Raw genomic sequence first — 17,824 nt, forward strand, 5'->3', positions numbered from 1 at the left:
CGGGCGGGGAGGCCCGCAGCCCGCGCCGCCGCCGCCGCCGCCCCAGCCGCGTGCGCGCGCGGCCGCATCAGCTGAGCGCGCGGCGCGTGTCACGTGGTGCGCGTGTCGAAGGTCACGGCGCGCTCACAATGGAGCTCTCGGAGTTTGTGCAGAAAGGCTTCCAGATGCTGGCCGATCCCGGCTCCTTCGACTCCAACACCTTCACGCTTCTCCTCCGGGCGGCTTTCCAGAGTCTGCTGGACGCCCAGGCGGACGAGGCCGTGTTAGGTAAGCCGCTCGGCTCTGAGCTGGATCGGCCTGGGTGGAGGGGCGCTCGGAGAAGAGGAGCGAGACCGAGCGAGAAGGGGAAAGCCCCGGGAAGAGGAAGTCTTTGGGCTTTGCCCTTCGCTCCGGACGGAGTGTGGGGATGTGGTTCTGCTAGAACCCACAGCGGACCCAGATCATTATTCTCTCCTCACTTGGCACCTGCACACCGCAAGCTACACTTTCCTGGTCTGATTTTCCCCTCTCAGGCTCTTTGTTCTCTTGTAAAGCCGGTGTTCAAGTCTTGTTTGTGGCCTAAACATCTCAGGTTTTCACCCTGGTCTTGGGCAGACTGTTTGACACTTGGACTTCATCAGGGCAGCTCCCTGCGATTCAAGCTTTCAGTACTAGGCTGGCGAAGGTTTTAAAGGGTCTGCTTCCAGAGTAATTACTCGGTCAAATAGTGTTGACATTTTCCAGCTTAGAGAATACCTCAAGTTCCTCTGATCATTCCAACACTCTAGTTCAACATGTTTTGCACAGGTTCCACGCCCAGACTCTTAAAATGTGGTATATAATGTTCTGTTCCGCATCAGTTATCAGGAAGCAAGTCTGTTTTAAATGGTCCGGTCACTGCGGAGTGCGGTGTCAGTATGGATGGAGGCATATTTAAAGATAGATCGCTTTTAAATGATTTTCTTAATTATAAATATCTCAACAATTCAAATTTTTGTGTTTTTTTCCCCTATAGATTCACGAGCTAAACATGTGTACAAAAAGTATGAAAGTGGAAGTTCTTTAAACGAAAATAGTAACCACCACCTGGGTTAATCTCCAAAAAAAAAAAAAAAGACTGTCGAAGCTTGAAAATATTTTGAACTCTTTCCTTCTCCTCCACCTCCATGTATTAAAGTCCGTGGAACCAGTTACCTACACTAAAATTAATCTTTAGAAGGAAAGTTTATTAATTCTTAAATTTACACCATGTAAAATATTTATCTTATTTTCCTCTCAACTTACTCCATCCAGCTTTAGAATGACCACTGTATATTTTACAATAGGACTTTTTTTTTTAAGTATTAAGGTAAAATAAAATGAAGGTAATTTGACCAGGTAACAGCAGGATTATTGATGTGTGCTCTTCATTGTTATGCCATTGACCATATTGCTCATCTCATTTACGTATAATTTCTAGTCCTTATAGTTGAATTTTTGTTATCTTGTTAGAGTTCTTCACCAAATGAAAATACCCTTTTAGAAACAGGACTATAAAGAATTTATCACAGGCATCATTGGCAATTACTTTTATTATAGATCACCCAGACTTGAAACATATTGACCCAGTGGTTTTAAAACATTGTCATGCAGCAGCTGCAACTTACATACTGGAGGCTGGAAAGCAAAGAGCTGACAAATCAACTCTAAGGTACAGGATTTATTTAAATATCCATTTGTTTTAAAATAGTGCCTTTATGATTCAAATTTCAGTTTTTAAAATGGAGACTAAACTTTGGCTTTTTTTTTTTTTAGCACTTATCTAGAAGACTGTAAATTTGACAGCGAGAGAATAGAATTGTTTTGGATGGAATATCAGGTTACTTAAATTTTTCAAACTTAACAATTACTATTTTCCTTCTACTCTGTTTGCAAAGACATGTTTTCTTTTTCTTTTTTTCCTACCAGAATAATAGGAATTCCCTAGAAATCCTACTGGGAAGGTAGGTACTGTATAAGGTGTCAAGCTGAGCCACTTTTCACTTGCAGGTATGAATGGAGAGTGCTGGTGTGAAACAAAATAGGACAAAAAACGGGGATCTAGACCAAAAGAAAAGGGGCCAAAGGGCAAGTGAAACAATTGAAGTTAAGCTAATGTTTTTAAAGATAAAGTTTATTGAGATAATTTTTTAAATGCTCTTTTACTATTCAGAACTTGAAATAAAGTTTAACTGTTTTAATTTCAGAATGGATTAAAATTGTGTGTGTGTGGTGCAGGAGGTGGTAGACACCATTGTTGGTAAAGAACAAATACTGAAAGTTTTTCTGTAGCTATTATGTACAAAATTATCATTATATCTTTCAGTATAGGCAGATCTCTCCCACATATAACTGATGTTTCTTGGCGGTTGGAATATCAGATAAAGGTAAAGTTTAACAGATATTCTCTAGGGTAATTTAGGGAACTTTAAAAAAAAAAGAGCTAAAGACTGAAATCTCTGTGTTGTGTTGTTTTAGACCAATCAACTTGATAAGATGTACAGACCTGCATATTTGGTGACCTTAAATGTAGAGGTATTTATACAGAAGCCCTGTCTAAAAATTTATGTATAATGAAATTTTCAATTTCCTTGATTTAAATAAAACAGCACTTTTTTCTTCCCTAGAACACTGACTCCCGATCCCACCCAGAGATTAGTTTTAGTTGCAACATGGAACAATTACAGGTACAGTATTAGGATCTGTGAATATGCCTATCTTCTTACAGATTTTTAATTGCGAATTATGCCCATGGAAAGTTCAAAAGAAAATTAACCATCTGTCAGTAGATAATGAAGGTTGGTTAAGGAATTGTTGGGAAGGGGGCTTCAAAAGCAATATTTTAAAATAGGCTTTTGAAATTAAGATGTTAATAGAGAACTGGTCTGGTTTGCTGTTCCCTTCAATTAAAATAAACTTGTAGTGTTGAGTGTAAATTCTATTTGTGATGTTTGAGCCAGTAAGACAAAGGAAAAGAAAGCTTGGCTTTGAAAAATGTTCTCTTTGCTTTCAGAAATTTAATTAAACTTTCAAAACATGGTTTTAAAACAGTGGTTTTAAATGACTTTTTATAAAGGGGCAAGTTACAAAAATTCTGAAACTGTTTATATTGCCTGTGTAAGTCACTGGGGACATTCAAAATTACATTGATTAATGGACATGACAACGAATTTATTTCTTAGCATTTAAAAAAATGAAGAACATCTCTTGAAATTTTGATGAAATTGATTTTTTCCAAAGGAATCTCCTGCAGAGTCGTTTTAATGTAACCATTAATTGAACTTTAAACTTTCAAAAGATGTGAATATAGCATTATCCTTGTTAGATAACTTGAGAAATTTAATTTTGGTAAACCTTTCGTGTTCAGAAGATTTAGTCAGAAACTGTATTTCACATCTGAGGGCAAGCATTTTGAAGATGAGATACTTTAGAGGAAAATTTTACTTTGCTAGTGGTTTGTCAAAGGTTTAAAATCTTGAATTTTAAATTGTTTAGAAAGTGTCTCCCGACTTTTTTCTTACATCTTTCTCAAGCTTGGATACTTCTTTCTTGCGTTTTATCCTAAAAACGAGCCATGATATACATCTTTCAGGACTTAGTAGGAAAACTTAAAGATGCTTCGAAAAGCCTGGAAAGAGCAAGTCAGTTGTAACTTGGGAAAGTTAACGATCTGCCCGGATCTAGTGGAAGACCAGGAACGTCTTGCCGTCCGCTGAACTATCATTTCTGCGAGTTGGATGTCTTCCTTTTCAGAACAGATTTTTTTCTTTTGGATTTCTGTCCCTCATAAGTTTTGACACTTTATTTTTTTATACCTGTGGAAGGGTTAAGAGGGAATTTCTGCCTAAGTATTTGAATTTTTAGTATTATCCGTACATTTGATCCCATTTGATCTTTTCCACGTCTTCCAAAAGGAAGTAGACAGTATTACATTCTGAATAAATGAGTTGTTCCCACAAAAAGAGTGGTGAGAGTTTGTCTGGATTTGAGGTTGTTAATTATTACTTTGAAGACATAGACACGATTGGCGTGAACTTTTAACGATCTCCTCTCCTCAGGATTAAAGTTAAACACACTGAAAAGGATGCGATCTCCGGGGTTGCTAGAAGACCCCAGCTTCGGGACGTGGGGAGCGGGCGCGGTCGCCCAGCGGCGGGAGCCCGTCCGTTCCGTTAACTGCGCCCGAAGGCTCGCCCGCTGCCCGACCCTCGCCCGCGGGGCTCCCGAGGCCCTGCAGGGCCGGCCCCGCGCAGAGCCCCTGCCCGGAGCGAGCGGCTGCCCGCGCGCGCCCCGCCTCGGCCACTGGCGGGCGGGAAAGGGGGCCGGCGCGGCCGCGGGAAGACTGGGGCGGGCGCTGTTGTTTCCGCGAGCCCAACTCGGGCGCAGGTTCCGCGACGCGGCGCCGGAGTCTGGGCCGCAGCCCGTGGGGCCGAGCGGGGGCTGTTGGCCGGCAGTCTCCTCGCGGACATGTGTGCCGCGGGCGGAGACGGACCACGGAAAGAAAGAAATAACGGGGGTTGGGGTGGGCTGAGCTGCGTGCGGGGCCGGAGCGATGCCCGCGCCGAGAGCAGGGTGGCGCGTGTGGCGCTGTGGAGAAATGTCTCCGCAGCCGCGCCAGCGCCGCCGCCGCGCCGAGCGAGGAGGAGGAGGGGGCCGGGTCGCGCTACTCCGAGGGGAGGGGGCGGCCGCGGGCCCGACTACACCGACACTAATTCCCAGGCCGCCCTTAAGGAATGAGGGGAGCACGTGACCCGGTGGGGGGGCGGCGGGGGGAGGGGGCGGGCGGACTCTGAGCCATTTTGGAGCCGGTGTCAGTTTCCACTCTGCCTTCAGCGGTGCATTTTTTTTTTTCCACCCTCCCCTCCCCCGTCCTCAGCCTTCCTCCCCTCCCCCCGCCTCTCCGCACGCACACACACGGCGCCCCCCACCCGCCCTCCTCCCCCACAACGGCAACTATGAAATAATAATCGTAGTATTAAAGGCAGAGATCGGGCCGAGACAATGGGGATGTTGGCGAGGGAGCCCCGATCCGGATTAGAAACACCTCCCAGCCCCGCAGAATAATACTGATCGCGCCCCCTCCGCGCGCTCCCTCCCCCGAGTGCGGAGCGGGAGGAGGCGGCGGCGGCGGCCGAGGAGGAGGAGGAGGAGGCCCAGGAGGAGGAGGCGTTGGAGGCCAAGGAGGAGGAGGAGGAGGCCGCGGAGGAGGAGGAGGCCGAGGCGGAGGAGGAGGAGGAGGAGGACGGGCTCGGGAGGCAGCATGAGCCGAGCGCGGCGGCCGCCGCTCCTCTCGGCTGCGCTCGTTGCCCATTGACAGCGGCGTCTGCAGCTCGCTTCAAGATGGCCGCTTGGCTCACATTCATTTTCTGCTGAACGACTTTTAACTTTCATTGTCTTTTCCGCCCGCTTCGATCGCCTCTCGCCGGCTGCTTTTTCCGGGTACGTAGGAGGCGAGGCGCCTCCGGGACGGGGCCTGGGGGCGGCGGGGGCCGCGCGGGACTCAGGCCGGCCGCGGGTGGACGGGGAACGGCCCCCCCCACCGCGCCTCGCCCGCGCCGGCCGGGAGGGCGCTGACAGCGTGGGCGCCGAACCCCGCTCCGCCGCCCGCCGCCGCCCGCCGGCCCCGCGCGCCGCCCGGCCCCGCGCGCCGCCCGCGCCCGCGAGCGCGCGCCCGCCGCCGCCCGCCGACTCCCGCGGCGCCGGGACCGACCCGCAGCCCGCGCCGCGCCGCCGCCGCCAGCCGGCCTCGGCGCCGCTCCAGCCGCCGCCCGCTCCAGCCCGGACGCGCCGCGCGCGGCCCCACGTTTTAGTTCCTTTCTCCCCCGAGCGCCCCTCTACACCCTCGCGACGCACATGGCCCCCGAGAAGAATACTTCTATTTGCAGCCTCCGCGGCTCTCCCGGCCACGGCGCCCTTTGTTGAGAGGTAGATTTTGATGAAACGGGGACGGGTGCCTGAAATCGGGAGCTGCTTGGGTCAAGTGGCTTCCCTCCTCTCCCGAAGAAAGGGCTTTGGAGGGGTTTAAACAGCCAGAGAACGCCCCCATTTTATAGGGACGGGTTGCTTGGGGGGCCGCGATCCCGCCAAGGTGGATGTTAGGCTGAAAGGAGCCCGAACAAAAATGTTATTAACTTAAGTTGGAGGGACACTTGGGTGAATTTAGATGGCTTGTAAGATGGCGGTTCCCAGTTGTTTCCAAGGTCTCCTGCGTTTGTGTTTAAAATGGTAAAGTTTTCAAGGTGTTATTTGTTGAGAGTCTCGGATAAGTTCTGCAAATATTACTTGGGAGGTGCTCAATGGGAAGTGGGCATTTCAAATTTGGAGCTTTTTTTGGAGTAATGATGGTGAGTGGACGTTAGTCTTGCAAGAGGTTTCCTCTTTTTCCTTTTTCTTTTCCCCCCCGTCTCAGAGACTACAGTTTTGTGTTTGGTTTTTTTTTCTCTTTTTTCCACCTCTAGTATGGGATGCACTGAAAACCATGACTTAAGTCTACAACGTTTTATAGGTTTTACTAAATGTCAGCATAGGTCATGTGGTGAAGAGATGCTTTGGAGAAAGGAGCACTAAAAAGTTGATGGCATATGTTTATGCAGTCTTTTGGGTTTGACAGCCATGTAGCACGATCATTTTCCTAGAGATTTACAGTTAATAATTGGAAGTAAACAGGTATAGAGACTTTGATCATTCCCAATTGCAATAAAAGGATTTAGTGGGCTTAGTGGTCACGGTTCAGTATCTGAAATAGAAGCGTGTATTAATCCCTTCCCAGAAAGTAGGCAAAATCCTGGGCATATTTATTCAAATACAAATGCAGGTTGGTGATGCCTAGAATGTTATGTGTACTTCAACTTATGTTTTATAGGAACCTTAACCCCCATGTTCTGGAAACATAAGCCACACTATAGTCTAGAAACTTAAGGATGCCAATTGTTAACAGCATATGCTAACTTAAGACTATATTAACATTTGAGTTTTTTTTAAGTAGAATTCCTTTGAGGTTGATTTTATGAGCAAATTTATAAATTTTTAAATAAGTTAATTTCCATACATCTGCACCAAAGTGCAGGTTTGAAATAACCTCCCTGTATAAGCTTACACCTAGTAACAGTATCTTTAAAGCCATTAAGCCGCTGTGTATGCATGTGTGTGTTTGTATACACACACGCTTCTGTAAGAAAATTGAGCATTTAGTTGTACTTAAGTCCATTAATGCTCTACCATTAAGTTTTTGGATGTGCATTCAGTGCCCCTAAAAGGTGAAATTCTCCCTAGGAGTCAGGTTAACCCCAACTTTACCCATACTTGTATTGGGCTGGGAGCCCCAACTGGGGTTATGGAGTTCATTTGCATTTCTTAGACTGCAATAGTCAAGCTGATTGTTAACATAAGAACTTGCTTCTGTTTTCCTTCATTTTGACATGACTGGTGTTAGGCCTCCAACTAAACTGACTGCCCCAACTATGTTATAATGGCAAGTTTTAACTATTGAGTATTTTTCCATAGTATGTTTGGTGCCTTTTTGCTTGCTTAACTGGCAGTTTCTGTGGTGGAACCTAGAAGGTTTTCCTTTTTAAGGTGCAAGAGATTGTTTCTGAAACTCTTATCAAACATGTCAGATGTTTTGGAAGTCTTTATTAGGCTGCCAGTGCTTTCAAGTGGTATAAAAAGATAAAGAACTGATTCTTACACAAGTAACAAAGTGATACTTACTAGCACTATAAATGGTTATAGGGTTGTGGCCAAATTCTTCTGAATTGAAGTAAAGGAGTTGTGTGAATTAAGACTTAAGATGAATTTGAAAGGGTTTTGGTCAAGTACGTGAGACTTAAATCTGACTGTTTTCTGTCTTAATATTTGTGTTTGTCTGGTGTTGGTTTTATATAGAGGAAAATTTAAGGCAGCTGTTTTTATTAATGCCCCTTCCTGAACTTCAGGGTTCTGTGGCATTAGCATGTGCTTTCACATGGAGACAGACGTATCACCTTGCTAACTATATATCTTGGAAAGGTCCTGGTGTTTCACAAGGAGAGTTTTCTTTCAGAACCAAGAAGGCTTGTCTTTAATTACCAAGTACAATAGAATTAAATATTGCTACTCTTTAGGGACACTGCTCCATCCACAACTCCTCTGTAACCCCACTTAGATTTACAGTAACAATATGTTGACAATATTCCTCTAAACAAATCTTCCGAAGATAACTGAGGAGTCACACATGATGGTTTCTGGTTGAAGTCACTGGTTGCCACTGTGGTCACTTTTCATAAAAGAGGCTTTGTTTTATTTTTACCATTCCCTCCCGCCCCTTAGTACTCCAAAGCTTTTAATTTCAGCCATTGAGCTGTGTTGAGTAGTTTTTCCCTCTTCTGCATTGAAATTCCCTGAGAATTAAAACCTCAGATGCATCTTCAAGTTTCACCAGTTCCTAGATTTCTATTCAAGGCAGCTTTGAGAATGTGCTTCAGAGAAATCTGGAAGCTTAGTCTTATTTCAGATTCTGAAATGAATGAAGTGGGAGTAAGAAATGCATTTTTCGAGCATGCTGCACGAAGTAATTGACTTCCCTTATTGTCCACTGGTGTATTGTTGCTGACAGTTCCCCCCGCCCCCCCCCTCCCCCGTGACTTTTCTATAATATATGATATCTGTTGGGAATGTCATTTCATTGTGTGGAGGTTTGCTTGGAGGTTAGGCTGGTTTTTCTCCTATGGACGCTCAGGGCTGACAAGGTGTTGATTTAGCGTTGGGTATGGGCTGGTCACATGGTTCTTTAACTTATTGTCACCTTCGTCGATTCAAGTAGTTTTTCTTGTCTCCATCCAGCATAGTTCAGGTAAAACACAAGGCTTTGTACTCGCCTCCTCTGCGGTAAAACAGATTTCAGTTTTCAGCCTTTCCAAGACTTTGTATCGCTCGTCTAATCTGCAGAAGAACTTCCTACTAGGGAAGAAAGCATTAAAGAGGTTCATTTCAATAAACATCTCTGCAATTTGAGCCCTGATGGTTTCGGGCTAAGTGCACAGTTGGCAATTCTCAAAAGATTCCTTCGTGAAAATTTTGACCTAGTGATTGCTAATTGGAGAGACCGAGTCAAGATCTGAAAGAAGCTCTTCGCGCCGAGTCCACATGGAAACAGGCCCCCAAGAATGTCCGAAATGGCCGAGAGTGCGGTTTGCATTTTCCTTTACCACTTCACGCTCCAGGGTCCCCCGGGCTGCCTACCGGGTCGCCCAGCTCGGGATCCTGCTCCCCAGCGTTAAGGGGCCTCGTGGGGCCGCCCCACCCCCGCGCCGCGCGCCCGCACCCCACCCCGCCCCCGCGCCGGCCCCGCCCCCCGCGCCGTGCCGGCCCCTCCCCCGTGCCCGCCGCCGCCGCCGCCGCCGCCGCCGCCGCCGCCCGGCAGCCCCGCACGCCCGCCGAAGCTCCGGGCTCGGCCCGGCTCCGCGCGCGGAGTTGCAGCGGTGGCCGGATGCCAAGTGTAAGTGTAAGTTGCTATGGAAACCCCGACAGAGGCAAGTTCCGAATCCGGAGCGAGACGGAGCCCCGGGCGCCGCCGGATCCGCCCCTCGCATCCCGGCCCCCGGGCGTCCGCGCGCTCAGGCCCCAGCCCAAGGCCGACTCGAGGTGCTTCTCCTGCGGCCCGAGCACCCAGCTCCGGAAATGCCAGGGATGCAGATAGAGCAGAATTTGCTTTCCCTTTGTATCACGTCAAAACGTGCCAGGTTCTGGTGGCTGGAACCGCCTAAAACAACCGGAACCCTTGGGAAGCGGGGGCATGCTCCAGGATTTTCGATCAAAGAGCCATAAGGAAGTTTTACGATAAATTTGGAGTCCTGGAACAACCCCTCGCGGTTGGTAAATATCTGCGGGGAGTGTGTGGCGTCTGCAGCAGCCGTGGGGCTGCTGGGCTGGAAGACAAATGGAAGAAAGCGACCCGAATACTCTCAGCTCCCAGCCCCCACCTCAGACCTTTTCTTCTCCCTCCTGGAATGACCTGAGGGACCAGATATTACTTTTCTTGGATTCTTTTTCACCTTTTCAGTAGAATTGATCGAGGTCTGATCTGTGAATTCCTTATGTAGAAGACGTTGGGCCAATCCTGCTGTACAGTGTTAAAAATGCATTTTATGAACTCCTCCAACATTTCAGAGCGTATGGTTCCTGGGAGTTGGAGATAATCTCAATTCTCTTTCTGTGAATTATAGCCAGTATTACTTTGTCTTGCAGGATCTTTTATCAAGCAGAAATGCATCGAACAACCAGAATCAAGATCACTGAGCTAAATCCCCACCTAATGTGTGTGCTTTGTGGAGGGTACTTCATTGATGCCACAACCATAATAGAATGTCTACATTCCTGTGAGTACCAAGTGTTAGACCTTTTTATGTCGTGCATATTTAACATCTTGTCCTGAAATTTGAAAACTAACAATTCTGGCTCTCCTTAAGAATGTTTGTGCAAAGTGAAGAAGTTGTTTTCTTCTCTTGTATTTAATGACTTTTTTGTTAATGCGTATAATAAAATATTATTGTGTAAGTAATTCTCAGGCTATCAACTGAGTTTGTTTAATTATAAATACCTTTTGGCAGTAAGCATTTTGTTACTACTAGTTCCCTCTTTCTGACACTGATTTTATTGTTTAGCATCTAATTCCTGAACTGTAAAAAAATGTATGTTTTTACTTCTAGTCTGTAAAACATGTATTGTGCGTTACCTGGAGACCAGCAAGTATTGTCCTATCTGTGATGTCCAAGTTCACAAAACCAGACCACTACTGAATATAAGGTAATAAAATGTTTAAAAATAATTGTTTGTAATTTTTATTGGAATTGTAGTACTTAATAAATTATAAATCTATACATATTCAATAAATTGTTGAATTTATTGTTTATTTCTTCACACAAAATTTACCCTTCAGTCCCCATCTGATATACATGTTTTGTACAGGGTAGCCCCCTTCATTTCTTGACCATTTTAATGATGACTAAATAGATTGAGTTTTTTTAACCATCTTTTAGAAATCGAATTCGTTTTCCATTTTTGCATTGCTTTATTGACCTTGTGACAGGCAAGAGTGAATGTGTTTAAACTGCTTCCATTCTCTCTTCTTTATTCTCTTTCATATTAGCTAGTTTGGTCATTTGAAAAGCACACTTCTCTTAGTGAAATGTGAAGAATTTATTAGTGAATATAAAATGAAATATTCTTCTACTAATTTAAGACAGTGCTACCACATAAAGAACTTTTATCCCCATAATTATGTTGATGTAGTTATAGACAGTGTTACAATCAAGTTAAATTCTATAACACAAAGAAAACAATGTGTTGCAGTGTATGAACATTATAGTTTTTGCTGTATTGAAAATTTATTTTCTAATTTATTCTCTCAGGTCAGATAAAACTCTTCAAGATATTGTATACAAATTAGTTCCAGGGCTTTTCAAAAGTGAGTAACTTGCTTAAAAATAAACATTTTAAAAGTATTTACCAGTTTTACCTGCTATACCAAATATTTGTCTTTTTATTCTCTTTAGATGAAATGAAGAGAAGAAGGGATTTTTATGCCGCTCATCCTTCAGCTGATGGTAAACTCTTTGGAATGGGAAAGACATTTTATTTGGAGGGAGAACTTATTCAGTAATTTATTAAAACTAAGTTTAAAGTAGAGTTCCATGCTTCTATGTATGTAATATTTCATTTAAATGTTTAGTTGTTAAAAATTGAATTTTAAAATGTCTTTATAGCTGCCAATGGCTCTAATGAAGATAGAGGAGAAGTTGCTGACGAAGATAAGAGAATTATAACTGATGATGAGATAATAAGTTTATCCATTGAATTCTTTGACCAGAACAGGTAAATTCTTTAGGAAATATGTTTTATGCTAATATATTTATTAGATAGATTGTTTGCTTAATAAATTATTTGTTTTTTAGATTGGATCGGAAAATAAACAAGGACAAAGAGAAATCTAAAGAGGAGGTATGTTCCATGGACAAAAACACATTGTTTAGATTCTCAACTTTATGAGAGTGTATGTTCCCCTTTCGAATATCCTAGGGTCGGATGATGCTATCAAATAGAAGAAAATCATCATAGAAGAAAATCATCATATTTGGTGTTTTAGAGTTGATCTATATCTGATAGTTAATAGATGGAATTTATATATGATTATTATGCTTACAAAATATTTTCAGTAATATTTAATACTTCGATATACTGAAGGAATCTGTTCATCTAGTATTTATAATAATTGCACATTCAAACTATAGTTGAGAACAGTCTAATCTCAGCTTTGGTGTTAGTACGTTTTATCATACTCAGTCATCTATCTAATTGACTTAAAAAAAAATTGGGAATTTTAAAAATTAACTTTTCTTAAATATGCTTTTAGGTGAATGATAAAAGATATTTACGATGCCCAGCAGCAATGACTGTAATGCACCTAAGAAAGTTTCTCAGAAGTAAAATGGATATACCTAATACTTTCCAGGTATCTACTTTATGGTTTTCATGCATTTGATGTAAATGCTTTTTTAAAAAATTCAGTGACCTTTTTCTTTTTGCATTCTAAACCCAAAAAAGCAACATTTTTTTTTTTAAACTTGGTACTTTATTTGAAACTAGCTCTTTAAATGTTTGGTATGGATCCTGTTTTATGCTATGAAAGCAAATCCCTTAATGATTTCAAGAAGTTTTTCCTCATTTGAAGTTCCAAGAGGGATTCTTGCTTTGTCCAAATGTTTGGAGAAAGTGTTTTCTAAAAGTGTTTTTGGTTTTTTTATCATTTTTGGATTATATTTAGATGATCAGAAAATCTATATTCACCATAATTGTTTGTGATGCTTAATTGAAGTGTTGTTTATCAACAGATTGATGTCATGTATGAAGAGGAACCTTTAAAAGATTACTATACACTAATGGATATTGCCTACATTTATACCTGGAGAAGGGTAAGCATACCTGATGCTCATAGATTATTTTGGTAAGCTGTACATTAAGATCTAAGACTGATTTTTTTTTCCCCCCTCTTAACTTTGTAGAATGGCCCACTTCCTTTGAAATACAGAGTTCGACCTACTTGTAAAAGAATGAAGATCAGTCATCAGAGAGATGGACTGACAAACACTGGAGAACTGGAAAGTGACTCTGGGAGTGACAAGGCCAACAGCCCAGCAGGAGGTATCCCCTCCACCTCTTCCTGTTTGCCCAGTCCCAGCACTCCAGTCCAGTCTCCTCATCCTCAGTTTCCTCACATTTCCAGTACTATGAATGGAACCAGCAGCAGCCCCAGCGGTAACCACCAATCTTCGTTTGCCAATAGACCTCGAAAATCATCAGTAAATGGGTCGTCAGCAACTTCATCTGGTTGATACCTGAGACTGTTGAGGGAAAAAAAATTTTAAACCTTTGATTTATATAGATATCTTCATGCCATTACAGCTTTATAGATGCTAATACATGTGACTGTCGTCCAATTTGCTTTCTTTTGTAGTGAAGTTAAATTTGACTATGAAAGATGGACTAGATGTGATATTCATATGGACGTTAATGGAAAAGAAAGATCATTTCTCGAAAGAATTAGTTTCAGAGAAAGCAGGCAAGATGTTTTTCTGTGTTAGGACCGATGTGAAATGGTTTCTGTCACCATTGTTTGGATTTGAAAATCTTCTGCAGTGGATATAAACATTGGGCCGTAGTTTGTTAATCTCAACTAACGAAACCTCCATTACATCCTCCTTGATTGTTCTTGTTATTATGCTGTTTTGTGAACCTGTAGAAAACAAGTGCTTTTTATCTTGAAATTCAACAAATGGAAAGAATATGCATAGAATAATGCATTCTATGTAGCCATGTCACTGTGAATAACAATTTCTCGCATATTTAGCCATTTTGATTCCTGTTCGATTTTTTACTTCTCTGTTGCTACGCAAAACCGATCAAAGGAAAGTAACTTCAGTTTTACAATCTGTATGCCTAAAAGCGGGTACTACCGTTTATTTTACTGACTTGTTTAAATGATTCGCTTTTGTAAGAATCAGATGGCATTATGCTTGTTGTACAATGCCATATTGGTATATGACATAACAGGAAACAGTATTGTATGATATATTTATAAATACTATAAAGAAAATATTGTGTTTCATGCATTCAGAGATGGTTGTTAAAATTCTCCCAACTGGTTCGACCTTTGCAGATACCTACGTTTGAGCCTTATCAGCATAGAATATTTTTAACGTGGATATCTAATTCTAACTTCTGTTCCATTGGAAGCAATTCGCATTATTGTCATATGGATTTTTCTCTAGTAATACCTTTTACTTTTAAATTTAATTGCTGCATTAAAGGAAAACTTTTCACTAAGGGATTTGGAAATGCTGTCGTCATTTCCTGTTGCTTACGATGGTAATTAATGTGTTTTTAACATGTATATTGATCACTGTAATTCTAAGACCGATTTTTAAATAAGCCAGGTTGCTGGAGAAAGAAAATTTTTATCTAAAATTATTTTAATATGTGGCATAGTGGAAATCTCAAATTTAAGAATTGCTTTTACAATTATAAACAGTGGAATATACCCTCTCTGTAACGTCTGGAAGTAGAAGCAATTTATTGTGAGCTTCTACAGGTAGTTTTGAAATAGAGTGAGCATGTTGAATTTAAAATATGAACATGTGCCCCCAAATTTTCAGGTTGTGTTTTGCTTTGGTCGAACTTGGTGTGTGTTCATCACCCATCAGTTATTTGTGAGGGTGTTTATTCTCTATGAATATTGTTTCATGTTTGTATGGGAAAATTGTAGCTAAACATTTCATTGTCCCCTGTCTGCAAAAGAAGCACAATTCTATTGCTCTGTCTTGCTTATAGTCATTAAATCATTACTTTTACATATATTGCTGTTACTTCTGCTTTCTTTAAAGATACAGTAAAGTTTTATGAAACCACAAATACATATATTTTTATTTTGACCTAAATTTGTACAGTCCCATTGTAAGTGTTGTTTCTAATTATAGATGTAAATTTAAATTTCATTTGTAATTGGAAAAAATCCAATAAAAAGGATATTCATTTAGAAAATTGCTAAGGCTTTAATAAAAATTTGATAGGAAAAGCACAATGTGCAGAAGTTTTGGAAACCCTGTTGTGGATTACACCAGGTAAAGGCTAAAGAACATCCATTGCTGTCTTAGTGATGTTGCTGAGAGTACATGCTTTGTTGTATAATTGCTTGAAAGCCCAATGGAAAGATGTATCTGTTTATTTACTTTATAATCTTTGAAGTAAAAGTTACTCATGTTTGCCAATTTTGGTGAATTTAACTTATTTTTCTAGGCTTTTCTTTTCAAGTGTTTCATGATGTTATCTAAGACAAGAAAAAAATTAATGAAAGTTTCAAGTGATGTTTTTACTTTGGATATGACCATGAATATAAAAAATGAAAAAATATTTTCAAAGGCTAAAAACTTCAAGTGCTAGTGGACTGTCATTTGACTTAACACAAAACCAAGTTGTAGGACTAACACAGAACTCAAAGACTTTATGTCTCAACTTTTTATGGGTTTATTTTTGAATTTACGTAATAAAATATCAGATACTGCATTTATAGCTCACCTAACACTATTTTCTCATCCTTGAAACCATGTCCATTTATTTTGTTTGAAAGAGGAATTTTCCCCCAGTCAATGTGAAAATTGCTTAAGCTTTAAAGGCTATTTCAGCTAAAATTTGTCTTTAAATAGAAGAAAGATTACAATGTTTTTTATTCTCTGTAACCAGCCATCACACTTGACAATTAGGCTTTAAAACTTTTGCTAAACTACCACTTAAAATTTCAACCTTACAAAAACCCATAGCTGCTAACTTTGTAACTCTTAGTAGTCAATGCAGGAAACATGAAAAGTAGGCTGTAAGTTTGGCTGTTGGTTCTGAAAAGTATTCTGGGATTCTATACCACAAAGTTAGAGCTAAAAATATTCCACAGAAAACACCTAAATTGATTTCACAGATTTTAGCTTAAATGCAAAAAAAGAATGAGGCTGGTTCCTGTTGTGTAAATAGTGATCTATCTTGCTTTACACGTGCATACCCCTTTACAAGTACTTTTTGCTTTCAAAATTGCCGGCCGTTAATTGCTTTGAGTTGGAAAAAAACGTTGCCCTTCAGTTGACTTCACCTACCAACCCATAGTGCTTCGTTTCCATATTCGTATGTGCAAATGTTAGGACCTCTGGAGGTACAATGCAACCGGCAGAGTAAGCTATTAGGGCTTTTCCTTCATCCTTTCCTCTTATTCTTTCCCAGTATTAGAGTTGCAGTTCACTTGTGGTCTTTTGGTACACTCACTGTATAGGCCTATTAAAAAGTTTTGGTATGAAAAATTAATAGGAACGTAAAAAGATCCCATGTGAAATCCTACTTGCACTGGCCAAGGAGAAATGAAAATGTTTGTTTTTTTAAAAAAAAATAGCTTATGTTCACTAACCTTTAGAGGAGATAGGATTTTAATTTTAGAAACAATCTGCACATTGAATCTACTCTCCTTTAGAACCCTGAGGTGAAGGAAGTGTTATTTTTGTCCATTTCTCTTTATACTTTAAAAGTTTTAAAAATACATCTTTTTCTTCTGGGTATTCCATTGCCCTGGAATGACAGTTGGAAATTCTGATTTAGTTTAGTGCTCCATGAAATGGAGGCTCCATGTTACTTTGAAATACAGTGATTGTTTCCGCCATACAATTTTCCTCCTGTGTTATCCAAAACAAAAGGTCTTGATGAAATGACATTTTAAGGGGCCATTAAGAGGGAAAAAAAAAGTTTAAGTCTTGTAAGATGTAAAGAGCACAGAACGCAGCTCCAAGGTAAGGCTCTTGGGTTAGATGAAGTCATTTCTTGAGGATGGTTCTTCAAGTATAAAATGAACAGTACAACAGGTGATTATTTCTAAGGTTGCTTTAAAAAAAAAAATCCTGATTCATCCAAAATAAACTGGGACCACAAAATTCAGATAGATGGGTCCTTTACAAGGAAGAGAAAGTATCACATAATAGAACCTCCCAGTAGATCAGACGTGGGAAATACCCCGCGAAGCCTTTCCATCGCCTTAAAAATCTCAAGATCGCCCAGTTTTGATTATGAAAGTCTCCGAAAATGTTTACACAGTCGAGTGTTTCCTGTTTCCGCAGTTAATTTTTTTTAACGTTTTTTTCTTCTTTTGGTTCTTGAAACGGATTTCCTTTATTTGCACCAGTTTCTTTTTCTGAGTGTGCAATTTCTAGAGGTCTCACATGAAGACTTCACCACCAACTTTATGTCTTCATCAAGTCGACGACATCAAAAGTCATTTATCACTGGAAAGGCTATTCCAGGATCGTTGGGAGTTTTCTCAAGAAGTTCCAGAACATGTGGAAAACTCACGCGAAGACTCATTTAACCCTCTAGAGGAATAGTAAGCACTCAATACAACTTCCAATGAACGAGTTAAATTACTTCCATTCTTCTGACTCTTGTCTTAAAATATCCTTTCCTGAGGCTATTAGAAGGGACTTCCTCAAAATAGCAAATGATGTTCCCTCAGACTCACCTACATTTCAATGATTTTTAAAAAGTTACTTCTTGCTCTGTTAGGTCGTCATAAACTCCAAACTTCAAAGTGAACCTGATTTCAAATTCGGTGCGGATTCGGCGCTCTCCAACCCTGTCCTTCTAAGTTAGCTGGAACCCAACTGACCCTCGGAAGGCTGCGGACCAGGGTACTCCCGAGACGCGTAGGAAAGTGGGATGGGCGGAATGAGAAAATTACAGAGACGGATATAGAGGTGACTGGAGTCGGCGA

General features: G+C 41.5%; 1 protein-coding gene across 1 annotated transcript; it reads left to right on the forward strand.

Moving 5' to 3' along the window:
* The first annotated feature begins 110 nt into the window (after nt 1–110).
* On the forward strand, nt 111–15,273 carry BMI1 (BMI1 proto-oncogene, polycomb ring finger). Its single transcript, XM_052650618.1, has 14 exons — nt 111–267; nt 1,558–1,669; nt 1,774–1,837; nt 1,927–1,961; nt 2,625–2,684; nt 10,222–10,352; nt 10,683–10,779; nt 11,385–11,440; nt 11,529–11,579; nt 11,739–11,847; nt 11,928–11,973; nt 12,386–12,484; nt 12,864–12,944; nt 13,035–15,273. Exons 1-14 carry the CDS (start codon nt 129–131, stop codon nt 13,362–13,364), a joined length of 1,410 nt encoding a protein of 469 aa, XP_052506578.1. The 5' UTR covers nt 111–128; the 3' UTR covers nt 13,365–15,273.
* The last annotated feature ends 2,551 nt before the right edge of the window (nt 15,274–17,824 follow it).

Source organism: Budorcas taxicolor, chromosome 13 (assembly GCF_023091745.1).
Source record: "Budorcas taxicolor isolate Tak-1 chromosome 13, Takin1.1, whole genome shotgun sequence".
NCBI classification, from domain to species: domain Eukaryota; kingdom Metazoa; phylum Chordata; class Mammalia; order Artiodactyla; family Bovidae; genus Budorcas; species Budorcas taxicolor.

Excerpts from the sequence above, each read along its gene's own strand:
- BMI1 (XM_052650618.1), top strand. The coding sequence starts at position 129 with ATGGAGCTCTCGGAGTTTGTGCAGAAAGGCTTCCAGATGCTGGCCGAT. Across the intron at positions 2,685-10,221 it reads GCAACATGGAACAATTACAG|GATCTTTTATCAAGCAGAAA; the intron begins GTACAGTATTAG and ends TTTGTCTTGCAG. Across the intron at positions 11,580-11,738 it reads CGCTCATCCTTCAGCTGATG|CTGCCAATGGCTCTAATGAA; the intron begins GTAAACTCTTTG and ends ATGTCTTTATAG.